The 25,692-nt window shown below is 53.2% G+C and overlaps 1 protein-coding gene across 5 annotated transcripts in view; it reads right to left on the minus strand.

Annotated features, from left to right (window-relative positions):
* The window catches only part of SLCO2B1 (solute carrier organic anion transporter family member 2B1), a 47,718-nt gene extending 22,440 nt beyond the window's left edge, over positions 1-25,278 (minus strand). The window contains exons 1-8 of one of the 5 annotated variants that reach the window (XM_081278877.1): positions 25,211-25,243; positions 24,958-25,077; positions 13,440-13,570; positions 12,068-12,205; positions 10,329-10,491; positions 7,459-7,692; positions 7,104-7,202; positions 4,612-4,802 (exon numbers count right to left, since the gene is read on the minus strand). In XM_081278877.1, coding sequence (XP_081135003.1) covers positions 4,612-4,802; positions 7,104-7,202; positions 7,459-7,692; positions 10,329-10,491; positions 12,068-12,205; positions 13,440-13,570; positions 24,958-24,973 — 972 coding nt within the window. In that variant the 5' untranslated portion in view covers positions 24,974-25,077; positions 25,211-25,243. Of the gene's footprint in view, positions 1-4,611; positions 4,803-7,103; positions 7,203-7,458; positions 7,693-10,328; positions 10,492-12,067; positions 12,206-13,439; positions 13,571-18,725; positions 18,781-24,957; positions 25,121-25,210 lie in introns of those variants that run through there. The other 4 variants (XM_081278880.1, XM_081278879.1, XM_081278878.1 and 1 more) reach the window with 4 other exon arrangements.
* Between the last annotated feature and the right edge of the window lie 414 nt (positions 25,279-25,692).

The raw sequence follows: 25,692 nt of genomic DNA on the forward strand, positions 1-25,692 counted from the left end.
CCTGATCCTCCTGCCTCAGACTCCTGAGTAGCTGGGATTATAGGCATGTGCCTCCACACTGTACCCACCTGGCTACATTCCTGTTTTTCTGAGCCTGTATGTTGGACATTAAACCACTTGACCTTCACACTTTACCTCATTATATTCTTATAAAAACTCCGAACTGAAGTTATATTCATTTTACAGATTTCAGAGTTAGTAAGTAGCAGAGCTGGGCTGATATGATGCAGGGCACCTAATCCTGCTGGGCTGCCTCCTGCTTGAAGCTGCAGGATTCCTCAGGTGCCAAGAAAACTCACATGGTACCTCTTGGGTCTGATCAGTTACCTGTCATCTCTCTTCTTTAACCTCAGTCTTCTCTGTCAATGGAGGTATCACACTAGATCAAGCGGTTTTTAGTAACAGAATGCTTTCCCTAATTGGAATCTCATTCTAAAGACTGGTGTAGTGGGCTGGAGGTGCAGCTGAGTGGTAAAGCTCTTGCCTAGCATGAGTGTGAAGCCCCAGCACAGGGGAAAAAAACTGCCATAAAGTGTGTGTGTGTGTGTGTGTGTGTGTGTGTGTGTAAGAGAGTAGAAGACTCTTAGCTCTGCTTGGGGACATCCCTCTTCATTTTCTTTATGGTGAAGTTTTGAGTGGTTTGAAAACTACATAAGCAGACCCCCCCCCAAAAAAAGGGCTCCATCCCTGGTGTATGAGGAAGCTGTATGGGGGGCTAGGTGAAGGGGAGCCTCTTAGCCCTTTGGGGCCAGAACCTGGCCTCATACAGATGGGTGCAGGGGCCACCAAATTGGATGGTCTCTCAAGTCTATTGACCTTAGACAGCAGTGGGGTAAGGGTGGAGACACAGTCTGGACTACCAGGGGTGGGAAGGACACAGAGGGCCCAGGCTGGCCTGGGAGGGGACCTGCTCAGGGGACAGGAAGGCCTGCAAAGGCTGCAGTAGGAAAATGAAAGTCCCAGAAGAATGTGGGCAGATCCTAATAGAAAAGCTCTAAGTCTTGAGTTTTAAGAACCTCCACCACCTCGGGCTCCTGTCCCCATTCCTGATCATTCTATTTCCAGTACAGAACCTCAGAATACTAAAACCCACGTACCTGTGAATCTCCAACTATTAGAAACACAGAACTTCAAATCTGAATAGTTTTAGAATCCCAGACTCTCAGAGGTTTCCCAGAAATAACAGACACATAAACTCCTGGTAAAGATGACCCAAGAGAAAGTCATGGATTCCAGTGATGCTCACAGGCCAAGCAAGGCTGGGATCCTTCACAGAATGGGAGCAGCTGGCTGGCCCCCTCCTGGCCCCTGGCCCAGCTCCAGGGGCAGGTTCTCAGAGGAGGAGCACTGGCTGAATAGGGACACCACCACCCCAGGCACACGTGGGAACAGAAAACCTGGAGCCCCTGAGCTTGGACCATCTTTGTTCCACAGACTCTGCAGAGCCCTACCCCTAGGCAAAGAACCACTGTCACAGCCACAGCCACTGGAGAAACCTGAGCTGGCACTTAAGCATTCCTGATTTCCCTGCACCCATCCTTCCTTCACTATGTCAGAGCTCCTCGAGGCAGGGAGTGTGGGAGTCACCCCTCAAATTCCCTATAAAAATGCTCAGAGGAAACAGCATTGAACCTGTCAGAGCCACCAGACCTTGAAAAATCTACTGCCCAGGATACAGATTGGGAGACTGAGGCCACAGACCCTCTCTGGGTCACAGAATCCTTATATTATGTACCACCATCTCCTGGATACCTTTAAAAACTGCATTTACATCTAAGGACACAGGGGGCCCTGAACCTTAAGCTTAGGAAAGGATGTTGAAGGAATTTCCAAGTGCAATTTTTTCTCCCCTTGCCCATTCCTTCTCCCTACAGAAGATACATGTCCCTTTCTGGGGACCTGGACTTTATGGCAGCCAATTCTGCTCTTTGGGGCTATCCTCCCACTCCATGCACCTCCCCATCAGTGGCCCTAGTGGGTCAGGCCCCCAGCGCTACTGCAAACAGCCTGACCAGGCTGCAAACAGCCTCAAGGAGGCCAAGGAACGATTCCTCCCACATCAATATTTATTGCCTGAGAGCTGCTGGAAGCAGATCATCATGTTCTCGGCCTTCAGTTCTTTTTTAAGAACCTCTCACCCCCTACCCTCCCCATTCCCATCCCTGATGTGCTGACAGAATAAATGCAGACAGCCAGACAGGTTCACAGCGGGGGAGCTGGGGAGCCAGAGAGCCGGGGTTTCAAAGCATCATCACACGCAGCTCTCAAAACCCAACTCTGGGAATCGCAGCAGCTCCGACTCAGGACTGGCACATTCTCGGAATCCGAGGCACAGGGAGTGTTGCTCCAGGCACCTCACACACCAGTGTAGACTGGGAAGTGGCTTGTTGCTCAAGGTCGTACTGCTGACATGTGACCCAGCCTCACACAGGCCGCCCCCTCGCTCCTTCCACCTATCTACCCCATGGCCCACTGGTGTTCTCTTTCAAATTTAGGCTCCAACTCAAGAGTATCTGACACAAGCAACCCAGCCTCTTATCCTCCTCTGTGATCACGTTCACTTCTGGGAACTCCTCCCCAATTTCCATTTCCTCCAAACTTTGGCCCTGAGCTAGGCAGAACCGGGAAGGAGAATGTGAAGTCCCCAAGTTGTCTTCTTCCCCTGAAATTGGTCCTTCCCCACACCTGCTTCTGTCTCTGAGACAGTGCACCCCGTCCACGCCTCACTTTCTGGGGCCTCCACAGTACAGCGGCACCCACATCTGGGCGGTCCCACTCCCAGGCAGCACGTGGATCCAGCCCCATCCCCTCAATACCAAAGTGCTGCTCCCTGCCTGCTCCACTGCGCAGCTGCTCACCCACCACCTGACTTCCACACACCCCTGGTCCTCCACAGCCCTCTATCTACCCAGCACTGAGATGGACTAGAGGACCCGCTGCTTACACTTCTTCCCCTGAAGCCACCAGTAAAAACTGTTCTGGCCCCTGCTGGCTGTTCCAGCCTGTTTTCTTAGATCCATGTCCACACGCTCTGCTCCAGCCTGGGTGCTATGGGAAGGTTCTGTGGGGCAGTTGGGCCAGGAGTCAGGCAGGCTTGGGTTCAAACCCCAGCCTCCCCAGGCAGAGACACTTCCGGCCTTCATCCTGGCCCAACCTTCCTTGCTCTAAGGAGGCCCATGCAGCAGCCAACTTGCCACGTGAACCAGAACTCTCCTTGCTGCAAAATATCCAACAGGATTTTTTAAATCGCCCTTCAAAATTAGAATTACTTAGCAACAAGTAGCTTACTTAATTTATGATTGTGATTTTTCAACAACTGCTTTCTATGCTTGGGAAAAGAGGAAATCTATTGCATAAATTTTCAGGATGTAACGACATGTAGTGTGATTGTTAAAGAAGAATTGGTAAAGTTGTCATTAGTGACATAAAATTAAACTTTTAAAAAGCATTTCTTTTGCTGGGCATGGTGACACATTCCTATAATCCCAGCAACTCAGGAGCCTAAGGCAGGAGGATTACAAGTTCAATGCCACCTTAGACAACCTTAGTGAGACCCTGACTCAAAGTAATATAAAAAAGGCGAAGGGTCTAGCTTAGTGGTCACATCCCCTTAGTTGATTTCCCAGTACTGAAAAAATAAATAAAACGAAAAGGGCTGGCGGTGTAGGTCAGTGGTAGAGAGCTGGCCTAGACGCTCAACGTCTTGGCACTGCAAAGAAACCCAGGATTGCAAAGAAAAGAAAAAAGCATTTCTTTCTCCTCCTCCTCCTTCTGTCATTTTCTTTTTCATTTGGAGTCAACTTATTGTCTTTTATACCCTGTGTTTTTTGTGAGTTACTAGAAAACGTGGAGTCCCCTGGCTCAGGATGGTCTCTCCCCTCTAAGGCTCGCAGTGTCCTGCCTCTCAGCCAGCTTTGTGACCTTAGGCAAATCCCTGCACCTAGTTAGGCCTCTGAGAAGCCCACCCGCTCTGAGAGTTTAGCAGGACTGTCTCTGTGCATCCTGCCCACTGCTGGTCCTCACCCAGGAGTCTTCTCCTTGCCATATGATGCCCGCTTTAAGGATAGAGACCGTGTACTGACCTCCAATGTCCAGTCTGGATCCTGGCCCAGAAGAGGCACTCAGTGCACATTTGTCCCCTTCACTATCCCCAAAGAGGTCAGGTTCACTTCTATAGCCAACCTCTCTGTCCTCCACCCAAACGGCTGCCCCTCTCGTTTCTGGGCTTCCACCCATCCTTCACATCCAGCTCAGGTCCTTCCTCTTCCAGGAAATCCTTCCAGACCCATCCTCTGTGCCCGGCAGTCCTTAGCCTTCCTACAGAATTTATAAAACTAAGTGAACAGCTCGGAAGGACGTGGACTCAGGCAGGCCTGGGTGCTCCCTTGCCAACTTGGATCCTGGGTAAGTCACTTGCAGCTCTGGGCCTGGAGCTCCTCAGCCATGGAAGGAGCTGATGGCACTGGCTGTGGGGCTGGGGAGGTGCCCCAACAGAAAGGATCTTGGTAAGCTTGACACACAGGGCCCCGGAGGGAGGACGTTCAGGGCTACAGAGAAAGACACATAGGTGGAGGGCGGAGCCTGGGCTGGGGCAGGGACACAGGGGCTTACCTTGCTGACAGGTGACGCTGCACTTGCCAAGACCTTTCGCCGACACCTAAGCTCATGCGTCTCCTTGGGCATCTCCCTGGGGAAGAAGAAGTAGGGGCTGGCAGCCAGTGCCACCATGCCAGCTGAGATGAGGAAGCCCAGCCACCAGGCACCCACCCATCGGGGGTCCTTTGAGGTCAGGTTGATACCACCTGTAAGAGAAGACCATGGAGACATCGGGGTCAGGTGGTCTGTCATATCTAGGTCACCACCCTGGGTCTGGCTTTTGAGACATGAGTCAGTGCCAGCTCGGAGTCAGGAGACCTGCCTCCTGCTCTTGATTCTGCCATTATGTCTTGTGTGAACTTGGGCAAGTCCTTGACCCTTTATGGGCCTTAGCTTCTTCACTTCTTCTGTGCAGTGGTCAAGATCATGGACTTTGGAAATGGATTACTGGGTCTGGATTCCATTACTAACTTATGACCTTGGGCAAGTTACTTCACTTCTTTGAGCCTTAGTTTCTTCCTGTGGTGACATACAGATATTAGTAGTTTTAGGGGGAGTGCTGGGGATAATAGCTTTTTTGTTTCCTATCATAGGGTTTTTGGAGAATTATGGAAACTAATACATGTAAAACTAAAAGAAAAATTTAATTAAATTTTTAAAAAATCTACCAAGAAATACATGTACTTAGAAAAGTAGATATTATATAAATATTTGCTCCTCCTCTTCTTTTTCCTTCTCTTCCTATTACCATTACTTTTTTGATTATTAATATATTAAATAATGGTCGAGACTCAGGCCTACATGAAATTCCGGGGCTGCTGGTCAAAACTACTTGGCTTCCCAGAAGTCCTACTTGGAATGACCAAGAAGTGGGGTGGGGGGTGGAAGGTGACCTTTAACAAGTTCCCTGGATGGTTTTGATTCTCCACCAGGCTTAATTAGGATTGGATTATCCCTGATGTACCTGCTGGCTGCAGTGCACAAATCTGCCCTGGGACTTCTTAAACCCCAGGCTGAGTTGGGGACCTCCCCCTTCAATATCCACAGCATCTGCAGATATTTATAAAACTGCCAATGCATGATAACAGCAACCACCAGTTGTGCAGCTGTTTCCCCAGGTGCTTGGCCTTCAGCGGCTCCTGGGCAGGGGCCAGGGCACCCAGTTGGCACCCAGCAGTCTGGGAGAGCTGTGGCTTTTGCATTCACAGGACTTGGTTTGTTCGTCGCTTGTTATCTGCCTTGCCTTGGTGCCAGGCTGAGGCGAGTTCACACGCACAGCTCCTCGACTCCCCCGCTCACAGCATCAGTCTGTGCCTGAAGCAGGCAAAATCCTCCCACCTTATGAAATCCCCCATAAAGAAAGAGGGACTTGGGAAGTGGCATGTCGGTCCACAGAAATGTGTCATCTGCCAGTGGAGCTGCCTCGTCTTCCAGGATGAATGCACACACGGTCAGAAAACACATCCTCTTCCTCCAGAGCAGAGGTGTATCTGGCAAACCTAGGTAACCCCTGACTCCCAGGGAGGAGAGGGGTTGCAACCAGAGCCCAGGTCTGGCTTTGGGGCTAGAAGAAAGGGAGGCAGGACATGACTGATCCTAGTGACTGCTGTACAGAGACCCCCAGACCCATCCTTGCTGAGGCACCCATGGACAAGAGCTAGAGAAAATCCAGCCAGCCATGCGCATGTCACCCAGGGCTTCTAGGACCTGCTGGAAAGTCTCCAGGGGAGGTAGAGAACTTCTGAGCAACAGTAGGCAGAAGGCCAACCTGAAGCTCATAGCTGCTGGTGTGACAAGCAGGGACATGAGAAGCCACAGTGACATGCTCTAACAGGAATACCCTTCTATCCCCTCCCTGCCCCAGAGCTCCAGAGCTGTGGCAACCCCAACACCCGTCCCCCTCGCCACCTCAGACCAAGCTAGAGCCCAATCCTTGGTGCACTCTGACCTCCAGCTGGATCAGAGACTACTGTTTCCCAAATGGTGCCCCCAGCAATTTCTCAGACTCTGAGGTGATTAGAGCTAGAAGGTTCCCTAAGGCCCCCCCCCAGCAATGTCCCCCTCAAAGTGACACATGAGTCATTGAGTCCTGCTCATTCTTCCGTCGTCCTCTCTGTTCTGACTGAAACTTGTACCCCACTAAATACGGGAGCTTCCCACAGGCCAAGAGAGCCAGTTCTCCTTGTCCACAGCAATAGCGGGTCAGGGTGGCGGCCTGGAGGTGGGTGGGCAGGTGACAAGGTGAAGACTTGTGACAGCGAGCACAGCTCTCATTAGATGGCACTTTACAGTTTCTCTTCACTACCTCACTGGATTCTGGTTGCAGCCTTGGAAGATAGGACAGAGATGACCTCAAGGATGAGGAGGCAGAAGCTCAGAGAGGGTAACAGGTCAGTGGTGCGGCTGGGTTTGAACTTAGGTCCCCCGACTCAGCATCTATACAACCAGCAGTCAGTGAGCTAGCATCTGTATACTCCTGGGGACAAATGTTCATGCCTGAGACTCACCTTCTGGCATCCGGTCAATGTCCACATAAAGGCGAAGCATGAGGCTGCCCAGCCCATAGGCCATGCCTGGCCCCATCATGGTCACTGCAAAGAGGATCCCTGCAACACAAAGCCTAGGTTAGGACCTTCTGGCCCTGGCTTTCTTCAGCAGGTTGGGGCCTGTCTAGTCCTCAGTGGGCAAGAAGTGCCCACTCCCACTCTCAGAGCTGGGGACTCTCCAGGGCTTCTCTGGACCTTTACTGGCCTGATGGGGTGGAGGTCAGGGACTCAACACCCAGCCCCCACCCCAGGCCTCTCTTTCTCCTACCTGATATTGGCCTGACCCTCAGAGCCCAAGGAGTTGGTGGGTCCTCACCAAGGTAGAGGGGCGAGTTGCTGTGGTGGGCAAAGTCATCGATGTAGGAGATGCCGAAGGGCTGAATGGGCACTCCACCCACGCCAAGCAGGGTCTGAGCTATGAACATGATCCCCACCACGCTGAGGTGCTGGGCCTCCGTGTAGCTGGAACAGCTGCCATTGGAGGGAGTGGGGGCCGGGGCTGAGGTCATGGGCAGGCACAGGGAAGCCTCAGAGTCCTGTGACATATCCTCTGAGAAAGAATAAAAATGGGATCACTGCTAAGACAAGAGCACTTACCAGACTTTCGCAAATCACTGTTCTAAGCACTTTATACCGATCATTTGATCCCCTGGCAAACCTAGGGTACAGGTGCGCTCAGTACCCCATTTCACACACGAGGAAACTGAAGCTCAGACAGCAATCAGCAAGGGGAAGAGACAGGACAGGACCCCTGGTGCTCTGGCTTCAGAGTCCCTGACCTCAGAGCCCCTGACCTCAAACTGCCCTGTGTCAACTTTGTAAGCAGAGGCATCCGGAAGAGCCATGCAATGGTGGGGTGAAGAGGTCAAAAGAGGTAGAGTTTCTAAGTCCAGAAGAACAAACAAACAGGATTTTCCAAAAAGAGAGGGAAGGGCAGTGTTCCAGGGACAGGTCACAGTACAGGCAAAACCCTGAGCCGCGTGAGGACTCCGTGTCGGTAGAATGAGAAGTTCAGAACGGTGGATCATGACGTGGGAGGGGCCAGACCAGGGCTTCTGACAGGGCCAGGCAGGGAAGGCAGTGCCCTTGTCACTCATTCTGGGGAGGGAGCACTGTCAGCTCAGGACACAGACGCAGAGTGCAGGAAAGGACAAGTTCTTAATTTAGTACCAGATGCCTGTTCCCTGTAGCTCACCAATATTTGGTGAGCAAACTTGAGGAGATCTTCACACTATTATCATCTCAGGTTTTTTGGTATAAACATGACCCTCTCTCTGCAGACTTCCTTTTGTGGGATCCAGGACTCCAAGGGCCACTCCCTCAAACTGGAAAGAGCCATGGATCCAGGCCTCTATCAGAGGCTGCCCCGGCCTTGCTGTGTGACGTGGATGAGATCCCTCTGCTCCTCACCTCTGAAATGGATCTCCTAGAACTGATTCTCTAGAGATGAAGGACTCAAAAGCAGAATAATTCTGGAGTTCAGAGCAGGGCTCTGGGCACAGTTGACTAGCTGTGGGCCGGGGAGCTTCTCTTCTCTGAACCTCAGTGTCCTCACTAGTGAAGAAATAATGATGGCACCTGCCTCTCGGGGAGAATGGCGCCCCCGCCCCGGCGTCTACTGGACATTAGATAATGGTGATTATTCTAAAGATTGTATTTGCCTTTCCCACCCCTGAGTCTCCAGTGGCTCACAGATGGCCTGCCACATAATACTGAGCAACATAAATACTAGAGGAAGGGGAAGGATGAATGAAGTAGCCAAGAGTGTTCCAACAGGAAGGGGGCTCAGAGATCATGAGTCTCACCCACTTGTTCAGCCAACTGCTTGACCCTGCACAGAAAAGCTGTGTTAAAGTGGAAATTCTCAGCAAAGAAATGCATGGAAGTATTATTTTTCAGCCTTCCAAGAAGCCCTGTAGGTAACCGTCCATCAGGCCTGGATAACCACCCACATACTTCAGGTGCACTCTACTTCCCCACTTCTCTGGCCCTGCCCATGCCCCGCCCTCCTCCTGCAATGCCCACCTTTTCTCCAGGGCAGCCACCGCCCACCTCCTGCCAGCTCCCTGCAGCTGGGAATGTCTTTCCTCAACCCAGACTTCTAATGGCTCCCTCCCAATGTCTCCTAAGGTGCTGGGCTCTGGACCTTGTAGCAGAATCGTCCACGCTGACCCCAACCCGCACTGAACTGGGGCATGTCTGCTTCATCTTCTCATCCCTGGGCTTAGCAGCTCCAGAGGTGAGGGAGGACGGGTGTTCTCCGACAGCTCTCCTGCCCTGGGGAACTTCCTGATGCTTGGCAAGAGCACAGCTCCCTCCCTGGCCTCCCTGCATCCCTGTGTCTCTCTCCTCCCACAACTGACACATTGGGCTTTGTATTTGTCTCTTTCCCAGACTGGGAGCTCCCTGGGGGCAAGGACGGAGTCCCTCAGAGGAGGCAGCACGGAAGTTTTGTTACAGGCACTTCTGGTTGGCTGGTTGGCTGGGTGGCTGGGTAGGTGGGAGGATGGATGGGCAAGTAGATGAGCAGGAGGGTGGATAGGTGGATGAGCAGGCGGTGAGCCGGAGAGTGGGAAGGGATGGAGCGAATGCTCAGCTGCTTTGGTGGTTCTCTAAGGGACAGGTGTCTGACTGTTAAGGAAGCCCACAACAAAATCCCACTGGGTTGAACAAGGTGCCGCTATTCCTGACTTAAACTCTTTCATTTTCTTATTTGTTCTCTCACTCATTCCTTCTTTCTTTCACCACTGTCTTGTGGGGATAAAATGCACGAATACACAGAAAGTGCTTAGACTGGTGACCAGTGGAGAGGAGCTGCTGTGGGATACTGTTAATTTCTACAAGTATTTCTGAGCACCAACAACATGCCAGGCCCTAAAGCAGGCTGCATGGTAAATTGGCCTCTACCTCAAATAAGCTACAGGGGCATGAGCCGGCCCTGACCAAGAAAGGCCTGCAAGGGTTCACCCCTTTACCCTGGGGCTACCCCCTGCTTCCCTCCCCAGGCCTGCCAGAGACACCTACCTGGGCTGGGCCTGGGGAGACAGTGGGGGTGGATGGAAAGAACTGGGAAGTGTCCTGGGAAGTGGGGACCCATCTTGCCTAACGTGAGCCTGCAGACTGGCCCTGGTGCACAGGACTGTCGGGCCTCTTGTTGGTCTCCTGCCTGGCCCCTCCCGCTCTTACCAGGGTTGCTGTGGTCGTAGCGGTACGGCTCCGAGATGAAGTGCGGGAGAGTCATCAGCAGGCCTGCCAGGGCCACCAGGACAGCCCCACAGCCAATCATACGGGGCCGGTGCACTCGGCTGCCGAAGTAGCTCACAAACACAATCAAGGCTGTGTTCCCCACCTGCAAAGGGATGAGGTGACCCATCAGAGTGGAGCACCAGACCCAGAGGCAAGGGCCTGCACCTCCATGTTCCTATCTGTGTAATGGACTGGCTGGATGAATAAGCATTATTTTGATCTCTCTTATAAACATAGATTCTGGGTCCTCCTAGGAAGGATCTCACTGCCCCTTTAGGGAAGAGAAATGAGCACAAAGCTAGAAGATCAATTTCATTTAGGACCACGGAGGAGAATGGGCAGTGGAGAAAAATTTTTGATTTTGAGCTTCAGGACTTCATGAACGAGAGACTCAACAGAGAAAGTCTGAAGCCAGAGAATTAAGGCTTGGAATTTCAAACCTTTAAATCACAATTGTAGGGTGCTATGCTAGAGGGGACTTGTGGCCAGGTGTGCGGGCTCACGCCTATAATTCCAGTGACTCAGGAGGCTGAGGCAGGAGGATTATGAATCTGAATGAATTATGAATTATTAATTTGCATGGGCAACTTAACAAGACCCTGCCCTAAAATAAAAATTACAAGGGTTGGAGATGTATTCCAGGAGTAAAACAATCTGGGTTCAATCCCCAGTACTGCATAAAAGAACAAACAAACAAATAAATATATTTTAGAAAGGATCTGTGAGATTGCAAGGGAAGGTGTACCTTTGCCCCCCCACTTCTGGCCAGTGACTGTGGGCAAGCTCCAGGGTCCGGGGGGTGAGGGAGTGGGGCCATATCAGCACAGGTTGTTGGTGGAACTGGCCCTGGGAAGGACGGTCATTGTCCATTTTATGGATGAACTACCTTTCCCTTCTGAGATTTGGGGGTGGGGTGCTGAGGCACATTCTGGGACACTGCAGCTGGAAGGCTTTAGGTCCGGAGGAATATGACACAGTACCCAAGGGAGGGAATTTCACAGAAATCTGCAGGGGAGGGGTGGAAAGAGACTGATTCCTTCTCTGAGGGTGAAACATCTGTCGGGGTGGAGGGCTGGGCACAGCTGGAATCTGATCTCCTAATCCACCAGAGCAGCTATCCACTCCTCCTGTCTGGCTGTGGGCTGCAGGCAGAGGCCTGTCTGCTGCTCCCAGGACAACTCTGAGGACAGACACTCCTCCAAGGCATCACCCTGCCACACTCCAAGGTCGGAGAGTGCCCTGGCTGTAATTAAAGCCTCTCTGGAGACAATAGAAGTGACTTTCTCGAATTCCTTCTTGGGACAGCCAATAGCTAGATGTATGAGAAAGTAAAGGAGGCCAAAGATGAGTGGATGGGTTGGGGACCTTGCCTAGCTCTAAAACATCTGGTGCCCTCCAGCCAAGTGCTCCTAAGGGCAAGTCCACAGGGCCTCAGAGAAAAGCTGCTAACAGGATGACAGTTGGGGGCAGGAGGGGCCTGCTCTGTCTGCACTATGGCTGGCCAGTTTCTGGGCCAGGACAAGGTGGGACGAGAAAGCTAAGGAGGGTTTCAGGGAGGGCAGTGTTGGGGGGCTGCTCTGGGCCTGGGAAGGAAAGAGTAGTAATAGAGGAGGTTGGTGGAATCTAGGGGTGTGAGCCTCCTTTGGGGTCCACCCCTGTGGCTGGACCAGGGCCAATACCTCGTTGAAGGCGGCCAGCAGCCCCGAGGTCTGGCTGGAGAGGCCAAAGCGCTTCTCCACCGTGGAGATGGAGCTCTTGAGGTAGCCGGAGATCATGAGCTGTGCCAGCTGCAGCAGGCTGTGGCATAGGACGAAGAACTGCAGGAGGAACACAGAGGTGGCCACGGGTGGAGGGACCGGGAGACAGCGGAGGATACAGTCGGAGACAGGAGGTGGTGGGGAGACAGAGGGATGGAACAGAGGAGGATGAGGACGGGAGAGGATGAATGAAGGGGTAGGGATGGGGGAACCAGAGTCAGACAGGTGGACAGAAAGGGAAGGAGAGAGAAGAGAAAGGAGACAGAGACCGAAGTGGATGTGTCAGGGTGGGGTGGGAATGCGCAGGTGGGGGTGGGGTGGGAGTGGGGGGTACTTAGTTAGTTATTGGAATAGCCCAAGGCGTCTCACATAGGCCTCAAAACTACACAAACTGTCCTGGGGTCTAGATCCATGTGGCTCAGAGTAGAATCTCCACAGGGCTGGGAATGGTGGGGGCCTTCTTGACCCTTAGAGATCCGCTCACACCGACCTGGCCCTTTCCAGGAAACTCTCCCAAATTGGCCCATCTCCTTTCCCACCCCACTGTCACTCAGTTCTCCCTAGAGCTACTGCACTGGGGACCACCCACACACACTGAATCCCCAAGCCACCCAACCCTACCCCACCCTAAACATCCCGGCCTGTCTGTGCTCCTCCTGCTAAAAAACTGGCAGAATTCCCAAGAAAACTTGCTTCAAAGAATTAAAAAATAGAGTATTTATGTCAGAGCTTAATCTATTCACTTTAAGCCGCATGTGGTGGTGCACACCTATAATCCTGGCTACTCAGGAAGGCTGAGGCAGGAAGATAGTAAGTTCAAGGTCAGCCTGAGCAACTTAGTGAGTCTCTCTCAAAATAAAAAATAAAAGGGCCAGAGGAAATAGCTCAGTGGTAGAGCACCCCGGGATTCCAAAAACGAAAAATCATGCACAAATACCACCTGGCACAGGGTCTGGCACCCAGAAGGTGTCAGTGACAGTGATGCTGGATGATTAGTGCCACCCTAGTGGAGCCAGGCCTCCTTGGGCACTTCGTTTCTCTAGAGAAACAGGAGGTGAGTGTCCTGGTCCTCCACTGTCCACAGGACAACCCCTCTTTCATCGCCGGAAGGAAAGGACATGTTCTGGACACTGTCTATGAACCCCAATCCAAGCTAAAAAGCGTTTTCAGAAATTGTCCCCTTGATCCTCACAACCAAGGGCCCTCCAGGTGAGGAAACAGAGGAAGGCAGAAACCAGCCTCATTACACAGCCCAACCTGCAGGGCTGGAGGCCCCACCTGGCCCGAGAGGTACCTTGATGCTGTGAAACACACGAGGTCTCAAGTTCTGAGGCTCTGAGCTGGCTTTGCTTCCATATGTGTCTTCTATGTCCATGGTGGCCTTGCTGTCCTTGTCTGGCATCTGGGGCCCCTCGCCTGCTGGCCCTGTGGGACAACAGCCAGGGGATGAGATGAAATTCCAGAGAATGGCCCTAACCTCAGTTTCAGGGGGAAGGGACTTTGGAGGTTGGTGGGAATCTGAGAACCAGAGCACTCTCAGCCTCCCTGGCTCCTAGTGCTGGAAGGGACCTTCCTAAGAGGGGGTGTGTGCCCTGTGTTGTGAGCCAGATCTCACTGAGGACCATCTCCTCTACACCCTCACTGTTCCCAGCATAAACCTCCCTTCTGAGGAGAGGCTGCAGAGCTCTGCACACAGCAGGCCCTTGAGCAGTGGCCCTGTCGCATCGCAGGATGAGCCACAGGGTCTCAGCCACCTTGGGCTTCCAGCTAAGGCAGTCTGTCTGTCTTCTTGCAGGCTGAATCTGGGCTTGGGTGGGTCTGGCTCAGTCTAGGACCAGGGGTCTGGGGTCAAGTGTGGGGTTAAGGCTTGGCTCAGAGTCAGGGAATAAAGGCTTGGGTGTATTTTGGAACAGATACCAACCCCCCTCCATGATCCCACCCTGCATGTGGTCAGAGCTAACCAGTCCACTCCCTGGATCATGCCATGAAACCTGGTCAGTGCTGAAAGGACCGTCAGAGCTCAACCCATTTCACCCCCTTCTGGACAAACAGAGACCAAATGGGATGATGACTCAGAAGGCAGAGCTGTCTTGGCCCCTTGGGCTCCATTGCTCTTGTTGACTTTCTCTCCCATGGTAACTATGGCAACCATGTCAGCATCCTACTCTCACAGTGAGAGCAGCCAGATGGCCCTCAGAGGCACCCCTAGGCTCTCCTGACTTGACTCTTCATGGGGAGCCCGGAAGTCCAGACTTGGGAGACAGTCTGGCCATTTAGATGGAGACCACCTGCCTCTCCTGGCAGCCCAGGCCTCCCATCCTCCCCTCGGAGGCTCCGCTTCCTGCAGGAGGCCCCTCCATTGTTTCCCGCCCCTCCCACAGCAGGCAGCAGCTTCCCCTCATTCAACAGGCTTCTGAAACCTGGAAGCTGACCTGTGGACACTCTGGCCCCAGGGACTGCCTCCCACCCCGTCTCCAGCCTTGGAAGAGTAACTTGGGGAGGGCTACCTAGGCCCAGAACCAGGTTTTGTGCCCCTCACACAAGGTACCTGGGAGCCCGAGAACTCTTTTTAAACATTGAGATTTAATTCCCACGTCATAAAATCCACTCTTCAGAAGTTCACAATCCACTGGTTTTTACTATATTCACAAGCTGCACAACCATCAACGCTATCTAATTGCAGAACATTTTATTACCCCAGTAGGAAGCCCCATATCATTAGCAGCTGCTCCCCATTTCTCCCATCCTACAGACCCAGCAACCACTAATCCACTTTCTGTCCCTATGGGTTTGCCTGCTCTGATGTTTAATACAATGAAATTGTACAACATGTGGCCTTTTGTGACTGGCTTCTTAACATAGTGTCTTCAAGGTTGGTCTCTGTTATAACTTGTATCAGTGCTTCATTCCATTTTATGACTGAATAGTACTCTGTTGTGGGCATAAATCAGTTTATTCATTAATCGGTTGATGAACACCTGGGTTGTTTCAGAGATTATAAGGATTCATGTACCAAGTTTCTGGTGACATACATGTTCAGTCCTCTTGGGTCTATAACTAGGAGTGCAATCACTGGGTTGTATGGTAGTTCTATGTTGAACTGTTTGAGGACCCACAGAACTGTTTTCCACAGTGGCTGCCCCATTTCACATTCCTGCCAACAATCTATGATGGTGCCAATTTTTCTATACCTCTGTTAACACTTGTCACTGTCTGTCCTTTCACTGATAGCCATCTAGTAGGCATGGCATGGTGTCTTCTGTGTGGTTTGGCTACTGATGGTGAGCGTCATTTCACGGGCCTCTTGGCCATTTGTGTAGCTCTGGTGGGCACTGTCTGTGCCAATGGCTTGAGGAATTTGAGGGAGGAGATGGAAGCGCATGTGTCTGGGGAAGAGCTCTGTTTTTGGACATAAACACTTGGAGGAAATAAGAAAAACCAATACCTGGCTGGGAGGAGCCAGGGGGTTGGCCTGGGAAGGGAAGTGTAGGGAGATTCTGCAGAGGGCACCTGAAGGACAAGAGGAGATAAGGCTGTTCAAAGCCAGTGTCCCAGAGACTGACAGGACCATTTCTGAGCCTCAGCTTTTCTCATCAGCAGAGACCTGTCATCTGCCACCATCTGGATTCCATGCCACAGGCTTCAGCCCAAGAACCTATCCAGGGGTCTGTGCCTCTCAGACTTTATTGTCTGTGCTTCTAATGAGGTTACCCAAGCTCAGAGGAAAACCATTCTGCTGGTGGACCCTTGTCCAGGGGCTCAAGCTTAACATCCCTTGATGTCCCTTGAAGAGGTTTGCAGAGGGAAGGAAGCACAGTCCTCTTCTCTGCCTTGCCCCACCTCGTAGGCCGCCCCGAGGCCAGACCAATGCTGGGAGGGCCAAAGACATCAACCTGAAGCCCCGGCTCCAAAGGAAATTCAGGAATGGATAGGGGAGGGACAGGCCAGTTGAACACATGTGGCCCCTGGGGCACAGCGGAGGTCAGGTGACCACCCTGAAGCTTCTACCTCACCTCCTCTGCCAAAGCTCAAAGTCTTCCTGGGATTCCTCTACCTCTAGCAATATGGCTGCTACCAAGGACAGGGTCCACAGCCTTAGCCTCTGGATGAGGGAAGGAGCACTGGCCAGGTCCTGGGCTCCAAGAGCAGCGATGGCCCCCAGCATCTATCAGCTGGAAATCTCATTTACTAGGCAGCTGGCTGGCCAGGGCCTCCTGTGCGGCCACCCCTGTGAGCAGGAGTCTGTATGTTTCCTTCCAGCTGAGTCCAGTGATACCGGACAATGTTTCAGAGACCAGCCTGAAGGCAGGGCCCCTTGGCTCTGCCTGGTCTCTGATGAGAAGCTCAGGACCTTGCCTCTTTCTACTTCCTCCACAGGCAAAAAGCAAATTCCAGGAAAATGTGGAACTGAGTATATATAGGCTTTCTGCCCTCAGACTGTGTTGGAATCCCCGCTCCAGCACCCTGGGCTCTGTGTGAGCCTGACACACCTCTTGTCTTTCTCAGCCTGTTGCCTCACCTGTAAGGAGAAGATGATTGTATCTACAAAGAGGGTTTAGGATGTGCTACCCCCAAATATGGCATGTTGGTATTTGAGAAAGCAGAAGCAGAAGGGCCTCACCAAACCTTGTCCTTCTCCCTTCCAGCAGATATAAGACCTAGGAAGATCACTGACCCTTCCCCTCTCAAGTATGTTATGAAACCCTCATTTGAAAGCTACCTTCCCTATATACAGAGAGAAGGCACATCCTTATCTTTGAAGATACAGAGAAGACTCAAAACAAACAAGTTTGCTAAATTCCCCTCAGTTCATTACTGTTATCTCATACAGCCTTTGTCCAATCATACTTCTCCACATTTATAGAGCTCTTCATCAAACTTTGCATAAAAAATATACAGGTTTCCCCATTTCTTTGGATCATCATTATTGACCTGGGCGCCTGCGTCCCCTGAAACCACACCTTCCTCTCCACACTGCCCTGATGGTGTCATCCCTTGTTTCTCTTCCCGGCCTTCCTGGCCCAAGCAGACAGACAGACTGTTCACTATGGGGTCTTCATGAAAGTCCCCGACCAACTCATCAAGAGAACCCATCTGTAAACTGCTGGCCTTTGAGTCCCTTCCCCAAATCTTCTCCTTGCCATAGTTTCCAACGCTGATCCCGTCCGGATCAACCCCACCTTCTATCCTGCACCGAAAGGCTTCAGAACACAATTTGTCTTTCTTCATAAACACCCACCTTCCTCACCCCCGTGGTGGAGCCCGTAGTGCTGTCAGCAATACACTTTGCCGCGTGGACAGGTTGTGCTGGTCACGCCTGGAGAGCCAGCAACGACAGGATGAATGTTGGTGTTCATTAAATGTTGCTCCTTTCCCTATCAGGCGGCCAGTCCTTCTGTCAGCTGTCTGTCCTTCTGCCACAACGCTCCCCCTCCCCCAGCTTCCAGACTTGCTTTGTGGCAGCAACAAGCACTGCTACATGGAGAACTGGAGAAGCAGGCGAGAGTTCAGCTGCAGAGGCTGGGGGAGGGGGAGGGCATCATGGAAGCCCGAGCTGGGACAGCACTCTTCAGCTGCCCTTCACCCCTACAGAGTGCGGTCTTTGAACTGTAGACCAGGTGGCGGAGTTTGTCCAGGCATCTTGAGCTCAGCAGAAGCAGAGACTGCTGTAGGCCCAGCATCACCATGTCCAAGGAGGGCTGGGCACACGGGCCCATCCTCCTGCCAGTTTACTGAGGGTGCTGCTAGGACTCCATGATGCAGTTGAGCAAACAGGTTCAGGGAGGAAGCGGCTTGTCCAGGGTCCCAGGACGGGTATAAATGGCAAAGCCTGGACTGGAAGGCAGATCTGTCTGACTCCGGGGCCCCCAATGGCATGATGGTGGCTGCATGTGTGGCCTTAGAACAGATCTAAAGATAATCCCTAGGTGGTCATTCCTTACTCTGGTCCAGCTGCCCTCTTGTGAACTGTCAAAGGCGATTGCATGGGGATGGCCTGTCATCCCCCAGTCCATCTTTTAGCTTCTCAGTCAACTCACTGAGTGTCAGTGCTCTTCCCACAGCCTGAGGGAACACTGTCAGGAAAGCGCTGAGACAGAGAATGGCAAGAGAGACATGTGGCCTCCAGTCCAGAGGCCTGTACTATGATGGCAGTCCCCGATTCACAACTCAGGCCTGGATTGGAAACTCAGGAGAAATATGGCAACAGGTTCCTAGAAATGCCAAGAAAGTGCCCGAGGGTCCACACGTCCTGAGGACAACTCCGGGTCAGCCTCTGGAGGGCAGACTTAGGCCACTGTCCAGAATGTTCCAGCCTATCTCCTCTCACAGACAGCGAGACTTAGGACCACTCAGCAGCGGTGTGCCCTGGGCTAGCTATAGACCTCTCCGATCCTGTAAGACGGGAATAATAAGGCTCACCTCTCATGCTGCGTGAGGGCCGCCCTAGGTCAACTCCAAGGTGCCTCACACAAGTACCAGCCTGGTCAGTTTTTGCCCCACACTCACCCAGAGCGTTTGTCTGCAGGCCTGACCACCAGAACTCAGAATAGCTTATTTTCCTTCCTGTGGGGAGACTCACCCCTGCTCTGCTCTCTCACCTCCTCCTGGTCCTGGACACAGCACAGCCCCCTTCTGCAGGCTGGCTCCTTGTCCCTTCCCCCGCCATCTGTGTCCCCACCCTGACTCCACCCCGTCCCTTCCCAGTCCTCACCAACTGCATTCCAGGACTTCTTTGTTTTTTCCTAATTTTCCTGTACACAGAGAAAGGCCTCTCCCCACACTGCCCCTCCCAACACCAGGACAGTCCAGCCGGGGCCGTGCAGCAGTGCACGGGGACCATCATTTCTGCAGTTGTCCTGACTGAAGACACATTTGGCCTTCGGTCTGCTGGTGGGGGCTGGAACTTGCACAATGCTGGCTCACTGAGCCATTTTTAGTTGCCAGCATTTAAAAATCAGGAAATTTCACACAAAACTCCAGATTAGGGGTATTTTTATTGAAAGATCAGCAGTTCTGGCCACACAGTCCACACTCCCATGTGATGACCCTCAGCTGGTCCATGGTAACAATTCACCCTGCGGGAGCCTGGCTGAGGGCAATCACCAGTGGCTTTCCCTGCTCTCCTCACCTCCGGGCTTCCCTGTCCGATGTCCCAGTGTCACTGGGGACACTCCTGGACAGGAATCCAGGACCAAGCTAACCATTTTGAAGGGGGAGGAAATGGGCCAAAGAGACCCATAATCTGCCCAGGGTCACCACATTAGGGACAGAGCTGGCACTTAGCTGATCCTCAAAGTGAAGTGAAAATTCATTCTACACACACTGACAGGCCTGGAGCCCCAGGGACAGAAAGTCCAGTTCCTAGCCTTGGGGAGCTCTGGTGTGTGAGTTGAGGGATGGGGACGTCCAAAGGCACCAGTGCCAGTGCTCAGTGCCGTGACTCTAGGTATGCGAAGGCTATTATGGAAACAGCAGAGAGCCCTGGCCTGGACAGGAAGGGTTTGTAAGGCTTCCTGGAGGAAAAAACATCAGAGAAAAGGGCAGAAGTATGAAAGGGTAAAGATTGCTCAGGGGACAAAGAGTGGCAAGGTGGAACACTGAGGTAGAGCGGGGGCCGGAGCTGAGGAGGAGAGGGACCGGGCAGTGATGTGAGGCTGGAGAGAGGCACAGCTTTCTGTCTGGGCCAACCGTCGGTGAAAGCCAGGTTCACAGGATGGTGGTGTGCTTGGCTTTGGACGTGGTGTGTTTGGGTGGCAGAGGCACCAGAGGGAGATGCCCAGGAGATAGTGACTCCAGGAGAGAGGACGTGGGCTGGAGACGGAGCTCTGGGGGTCTGGGAGGCATAAGTGGATAAAGGTAACAGAAGCCACCGTGGCCAAACTTGCCCAGTGAGAGGGAGAAACCCTTGCCATGACTCCAGTGATGGAGAATGGAATGGAAGGAGGTGTCCACCCTGCACTCATGTTTCAGGTGCAGAGGAGGGGGACACTGTCACTGAAAAGCCACCAGCCTCTAGCACTAACGTGCCCACAGCCTGTACTCAGAAGCATGAGTATTCCCAGCAGCAAATGGCAGGCAATCCACCCCTCAGGATGGTGGCAGACACCTCTCTCCAGAGTTGTAGAGTGGCAAGGCCAGTTTTCTTGTGGCTAACCCTTGCCTTGAGCCCTACCTTCTAAGTTGCCCGGGGTCCCTCATCTGCCATCCTCTGCCTAGTTCTGAGGCCCAGGTCAGCTGTCTCCTCCCTCCATAGCACACTTCTCCCAGGCCACTTACCAAGGCTGCAGTTGGTCCTTCTCTTGCTATTTATGTCTTTCTCTTATCTGCTTGATTTGGTGGTAAGCTCCCCCAGGGCTGGGACTGTCCTCTCCACCTGTCCTGATGGATTATGTTAGATCTCTGTTGAAACTCTCTGAGTCAGAAGACTTTGGATCCAAATATTTATTCTGCCATATTGTAGCCTTTTGACCCTGGGCAGCTTATTTAATCTTCTCTAAGTCCCATTTTCTTCTCTCGAGAGCATGCATGTCTCATCGAGGATTGGTTAGGACGGAGGGAAAATGTCCCAGGCCTGGCACACAGCTGTCCTCAGACCCTCAACGATGGCTGGCTCCCTTGTCTTTTCCCTGCCCACCTGCAATGTGGCATCCAGACTCCCTGGTCTCAAGATCAAGGCTACTGGGAACTACACATGTCTCATCTCCCTGCCCTGAGAGGATCCTCACCATTCCCCAAATCCATCATGTTCCTCCCCACTTCTAAGCCTCTGCACATGCTGTACCCTTAGCCTGGAATGTCCTTCCTCTCCAGCAAACCACTTATCTTTCAAGGCCTGGCCCAGCTGAAGAGCCCATTGTTGAGTTGAGCTAAACATGAGGGAAACGAGAAGGCCAGAGCCTGGGCTAGAGGCAGGGGCTGCCCAAATGCTCATAGGGTGGGCATGGGCAGCGGGGCCTCGGGGCTCCAGTTTCTGGTTTGACCCGGCCCGGCACTGTGGAGGGGAAATAGTCAAAGGCAGGAAGGGGGGTCCCTGAGCAGGCACCGGGCTTGGCTGTCGTTCTGGGGGAATTCCTTCTGGCAGGACCCTTGGGTGGTCATTTGGGAGGACAGCGACATGCTTGAGGTCCAGTTGTTGCTTCTTTAGGGAGATCTGTCTGGCCAGACATTTTCTGGTGGTTTCCGAGCTGGGTCACAGACCCTATGTTGGGACTTTCTGTTCCCAGTTCTGTCTCCAGCTACCCCATCTAGACCCATGATGACCTTAAAGATAGGGAGCAGGGCCTGTGGGGGAGGGTGAGCCCTGACCCCTCAGAGAACCCAGGCCAGTTTCCTTAGGCCTCAAACAAAGAGATAAGGCTCGTGTGGTGGAATACCTATAAGCCCGGGGTGTCCTAAGGCTTCCTGAGGGGTGGATTCTGAGTTCAGTTCCTTGACTGTGTAAGTTACACTGAGGCAGGAGAGAAAGAGAGAGAGAGAGAGAGAGAGAAGGATATGAGGCTCAGAGACAGGCAGCCAATGACCCGAGGCCATTCTGCCTCTCCCTCCCTGTGATCCAGGCTCCTGTGTCTGTGTCTCCTTAAGGGCCATATTTCTCAACCTCCCTTCATGTCAGGAGGTTCCATCCTGGGTAAGGCACAAGGTCATCCAGATATCTATTTGAACACTGCTGACTCCAAGATCTGAAGATCTTGGCCCCTCAGGCCTGTGTCCACCAGGCACAAGCTGGACACATGGGAGATTAAGATCTAGACTCATCAAGAAAAAAGGCAAGGAGAGGGCCAGAGAGGGCCCTGGCTCCGTGGGAGGCTCCAGTCACAGCTCTGGTTCTGCCACTGACTAGCTGCCTGACCTGGGGCAGGTAAATGGGCTCCTCCTGGCCTTGGCTTCTCCATTTGTAAGATGGACATGAGAGTACTCTATACTCATAAAAGTGCTGTTCACAAGAGTGGGCTTATGAGTGTCCCCAAGGCCCAAACTCCCTGTGCCACTGAAGCATGGCCACTGCCTTCCTCGCCTACCTTCCATAGTTCCCAATTGCTATAGAATGACAAAATCCATATACCTAACTTGGTATATGATGGGGCCCTATCAGCTTCAGCTTAATGTTTTGAGATATCGCCAGGGACCTCCCCTACTCCAACTGCACCCCACAAACAGGTCTATCAATGCCTCTGACCCCTGGAACATGCATCCTGTCAAGCCCCCATTGACGCCCACTCTCCTGGAGTTCTCCCCAACCCCCAGCCCACGCTGTCATGGATTGGGCCTTCCTCTGGGCTGGCCAACTTCCTCCCTGTTTCAAACCTTGGTTTTGTTATCCATGGGATGTGTGTCTGACTCTCTGGTCCCCTGGGAGCCCCTGGGGGGACAGATCCCTGTCTGATTTCATCCTGGGTCTCCTTCATCATCAAGGAGCCTGGCTCAGTGCAGGCTTCAGGTCTTCAAAGAAGCCTGGAGGGAGGGAGGGGTCATGGAGAGGTGGAGGACAGTTTATGAACTGCACTTTCCCACCACCCTATCTCTGCCCAGCCCTAAGCTGGGCTCAGGGACCCCAGGAATGGATGAAGCAGGACCCAACTCCCAGGGAGCTCCTGCTGTGCTGAGGTGGGCATTGCTATCCATCATATCAGGCATTAGCACTTAGGTGCTGGGCTGCAGTGTGTGAGGAGCAGCAGCTGAGGCCCAGGCCAGCACCCCAGAGATAGCCAAGTCCCCAACACTGATGGGAAGACCTAGCCCTGCAACTGTGGAGAGGCCTCTGCCACTGCTCCCTCCAGAGACCAAGTTTATCAGCAAAAAAAGGAACAAGTGACCACTTGGCCACCACCTTCCACTTCCCATCCATGCACCCATGGAAAAACCAAGTCACAGAAAGAGTCTGGGCACTGAATGCCTGTTACCCTTTGATGAGTCTAGGCCAGCTCACATCTGGCTCTCAGCTGCCTAAGATCCAATAGGCAAGGCTCAGTGCAGCCTGGGAGTGAATAACCCCCCTCAGTCCTGCTCATTCTCCAATCATTAGCCAGATGTGGTGGCACACACCTGTAATCCCTGCAACTCGGGAGGCTGAGGCAGGAGGATCGTGAGTCCAAGGCCAGCCTCAGCAACTTAGCGAGGCCCTAAGCAACTTGGTGAGACTCTGTCTCAAAATGAAAAATAAAAGAGACTGGGAATGTAGCTATCTGGTAAAGTGCCCCTGGGTTCAATCCCCAATATCAAAAAAGAAACAAAATAAACAACAACAAAAACCCACATATAATGCAGACCTGGGATTTGAACATAACGCTGCTGGTTCTTTCCCTCATTCCACTCTCTGCCCTGGGACAGCTCACATTTGAACACAGATGGGCTGCAGAGAGTACCAGCAGCAATTCTGGGAGCCAGGAAGGAAGAACCTCACTGAGAAGGTCATGGAGCATATGGATGTTGACTGGCGAATGCTACCTCCAGCTGGGAGAGTCAACCTGGGAGGCTTCCTGGAGGAGTTGGTGCTTGGAAGAATGGGAAACAAGGCAAATTTCACCAGAATGGGATGTGACCAGGGCCCTTCCCGAGCAAGAGTGCAGAGGTGGGAAAAGGGGTTCTCTGGCTCATACCGTGGGAACAGCACAGAGAGATTATGTTCTTCAGCTCCTCCCTGCACAGACAGGGAAGTTCGGCATGTTGCCTAAGGGCACAAGGCCAGCTGGTGGTGGGGACACATCTGACCCTCCCTCCTTCTGTCTGACCAGGGCGGGGGGACAGCAGGCCCTTTTCTGTCTGGTCAGCTGGGCCCAGGATTCTTTCCAGGCTCCAGGCCCTGTATTCTCCCTCATCTTTCAAAGGGCACGGTGACCCTGGCCACAGCTCAGGTGGGGCTCAGAAAATATAGCTAGAGGTGGCTCTGGGAGCCCAGTGGGCAGATGTGGGATCAGCCTCCCGCTACATGTGTGGCAGGTCAAAGGGCACCTAGAGAATATTCCAGAGCTGGGCCTTTCAGAGGCCAGAAAAATAGTCACGGGGTAGGGCTGGAGGCTGGGAGCAGGTGCAGGACAATCAGTGTCTGGTAGTTCCCACCTTCCGGGTCCCCAACCCTCCCATCCATACGGAGCCAAATCTGACAGCGAAGTTGGTGAGTCAGCGGCCCAGCCACCCTCACAAGCCACCCCCTCCATGTGACCGCATTCTCTTTTCTCCGGGAGGAAGCGTCCACCCCACTCTTCCTACCATGCCATGGTCCCCACGCTGTGGCTGCGTCCACCTGGAGTCCCTGGGCCGCCCCTTGGCTGGGTCTGTCTCCTGGGCTTCCCCTACAGCCCTCACTGTGGAGCTCCTGGGAACAAGTCCACCCTTGCCTGAGTGGGTGTGAGCCTAACACACCAGGGCAAGGCAGCTGGGAAGGAGGCCAGAGATGAGTTCTGCAGGGAGACCAGCTGGGGATCTAAAGGCTAGAGGCTAAAGACCCTTTGTTTCTTTTCGGTCCTTCCTTGCTGCTTGAGGTAGGCTGGGTCAGGCGCTCAGCTCCAGAAACATCTCCCTTGCCCCTAGTATACCTTGTCCTGCTCCAGGTTGGGCTTCTGGAGGCTTCTAGACCCTACCCTTCCAGCCTCCTCCCCGCCCTCGGGGTCTCTGTCTGGTCAAGCGGTCTGTTTGGGTTTCCTCCAGCTGGTGTCCCTTCCAGTTCCCTGGGCCATCGCTTCATTCACTCGGAGCACCCTGCACCTTCACGGGGCTCTAGCGCCACCTCACTCTGTGCAGAGACCTGTGGGCCCCTCCTCCCCAGCATGCCCAGCCCCCACTTCCCACGCCTTCTTCACCTCGCCTGGACTTACCTATCCTAGGTCCCATGACTGCTGGGGTGCAGTGAGTTCCAGACTCTAATTCAACCTCAGGACTTGGAGTTTAGCAGGAGGAAGGAATCGAACCTGCCCTGGGGATCCCGAGGACAGCAACTGGCGAGCCACAGCAGGGACAAGTCGATGTTAGGGACCGCATGCACTGGGCAATGCTTCTTGGGCCACACTGGACAGACAGCAGCCACCTCTCCAGGCAGGCTCAGGGGTTCCTGCTCAAACTCAAACTCACCCCTCTCCAAGTGCCTGTGTTTCCCGGTCCTTTGCTCCTTCTCTGTCTGTCCTGACCCCCACCCCCGCCCTATTTCTCCCTCCTTTGGTTTTCCTCCAATCTCTGGCTGGGACAGCAGTGGGGGGAGAGGCAGAGTGGAGGAGGAGGCTGGGTTTGTTTGGGTCCAGGCCCTGCGGGGGTGGGGGGGGAGGCTGTAGCCCCGCCTCCCCCTGGTTTGGTCTGCCCTCCTCCCCAGCCTCCAGCAACTGCCTTTCCCTTGGATACCTCCCCTGCCCTGCTAGGTGGAGAGGTGGGAGTGCGGGTGTGCGGGTGGGTCTCCCTCAGCCCAGCACCTTGCACCATCAATTCCTCCATCTCCTTACTGCACTCCCACTCTCCTCTGAGCTCTGTCTCCTACTAAGCCCTGTCCCCCTTGCAGAACTGTTATGAGCCCACATAACTGTGTCCCCCACACACTGAAATGCCATCCTTTCTGGGCTCTT

Source organism: Spermophilus citellus (assembly GCF_964194105.1).
Source record: "Spermophilus citellus genome assembly, chromosome: 2".
Taxonomy (NCBI): Eukaryota; Metazoa; Chordata; class Mammalia; order Rodentia; family Sciuridae; genus Spermophilus; species Spermophilus citellus.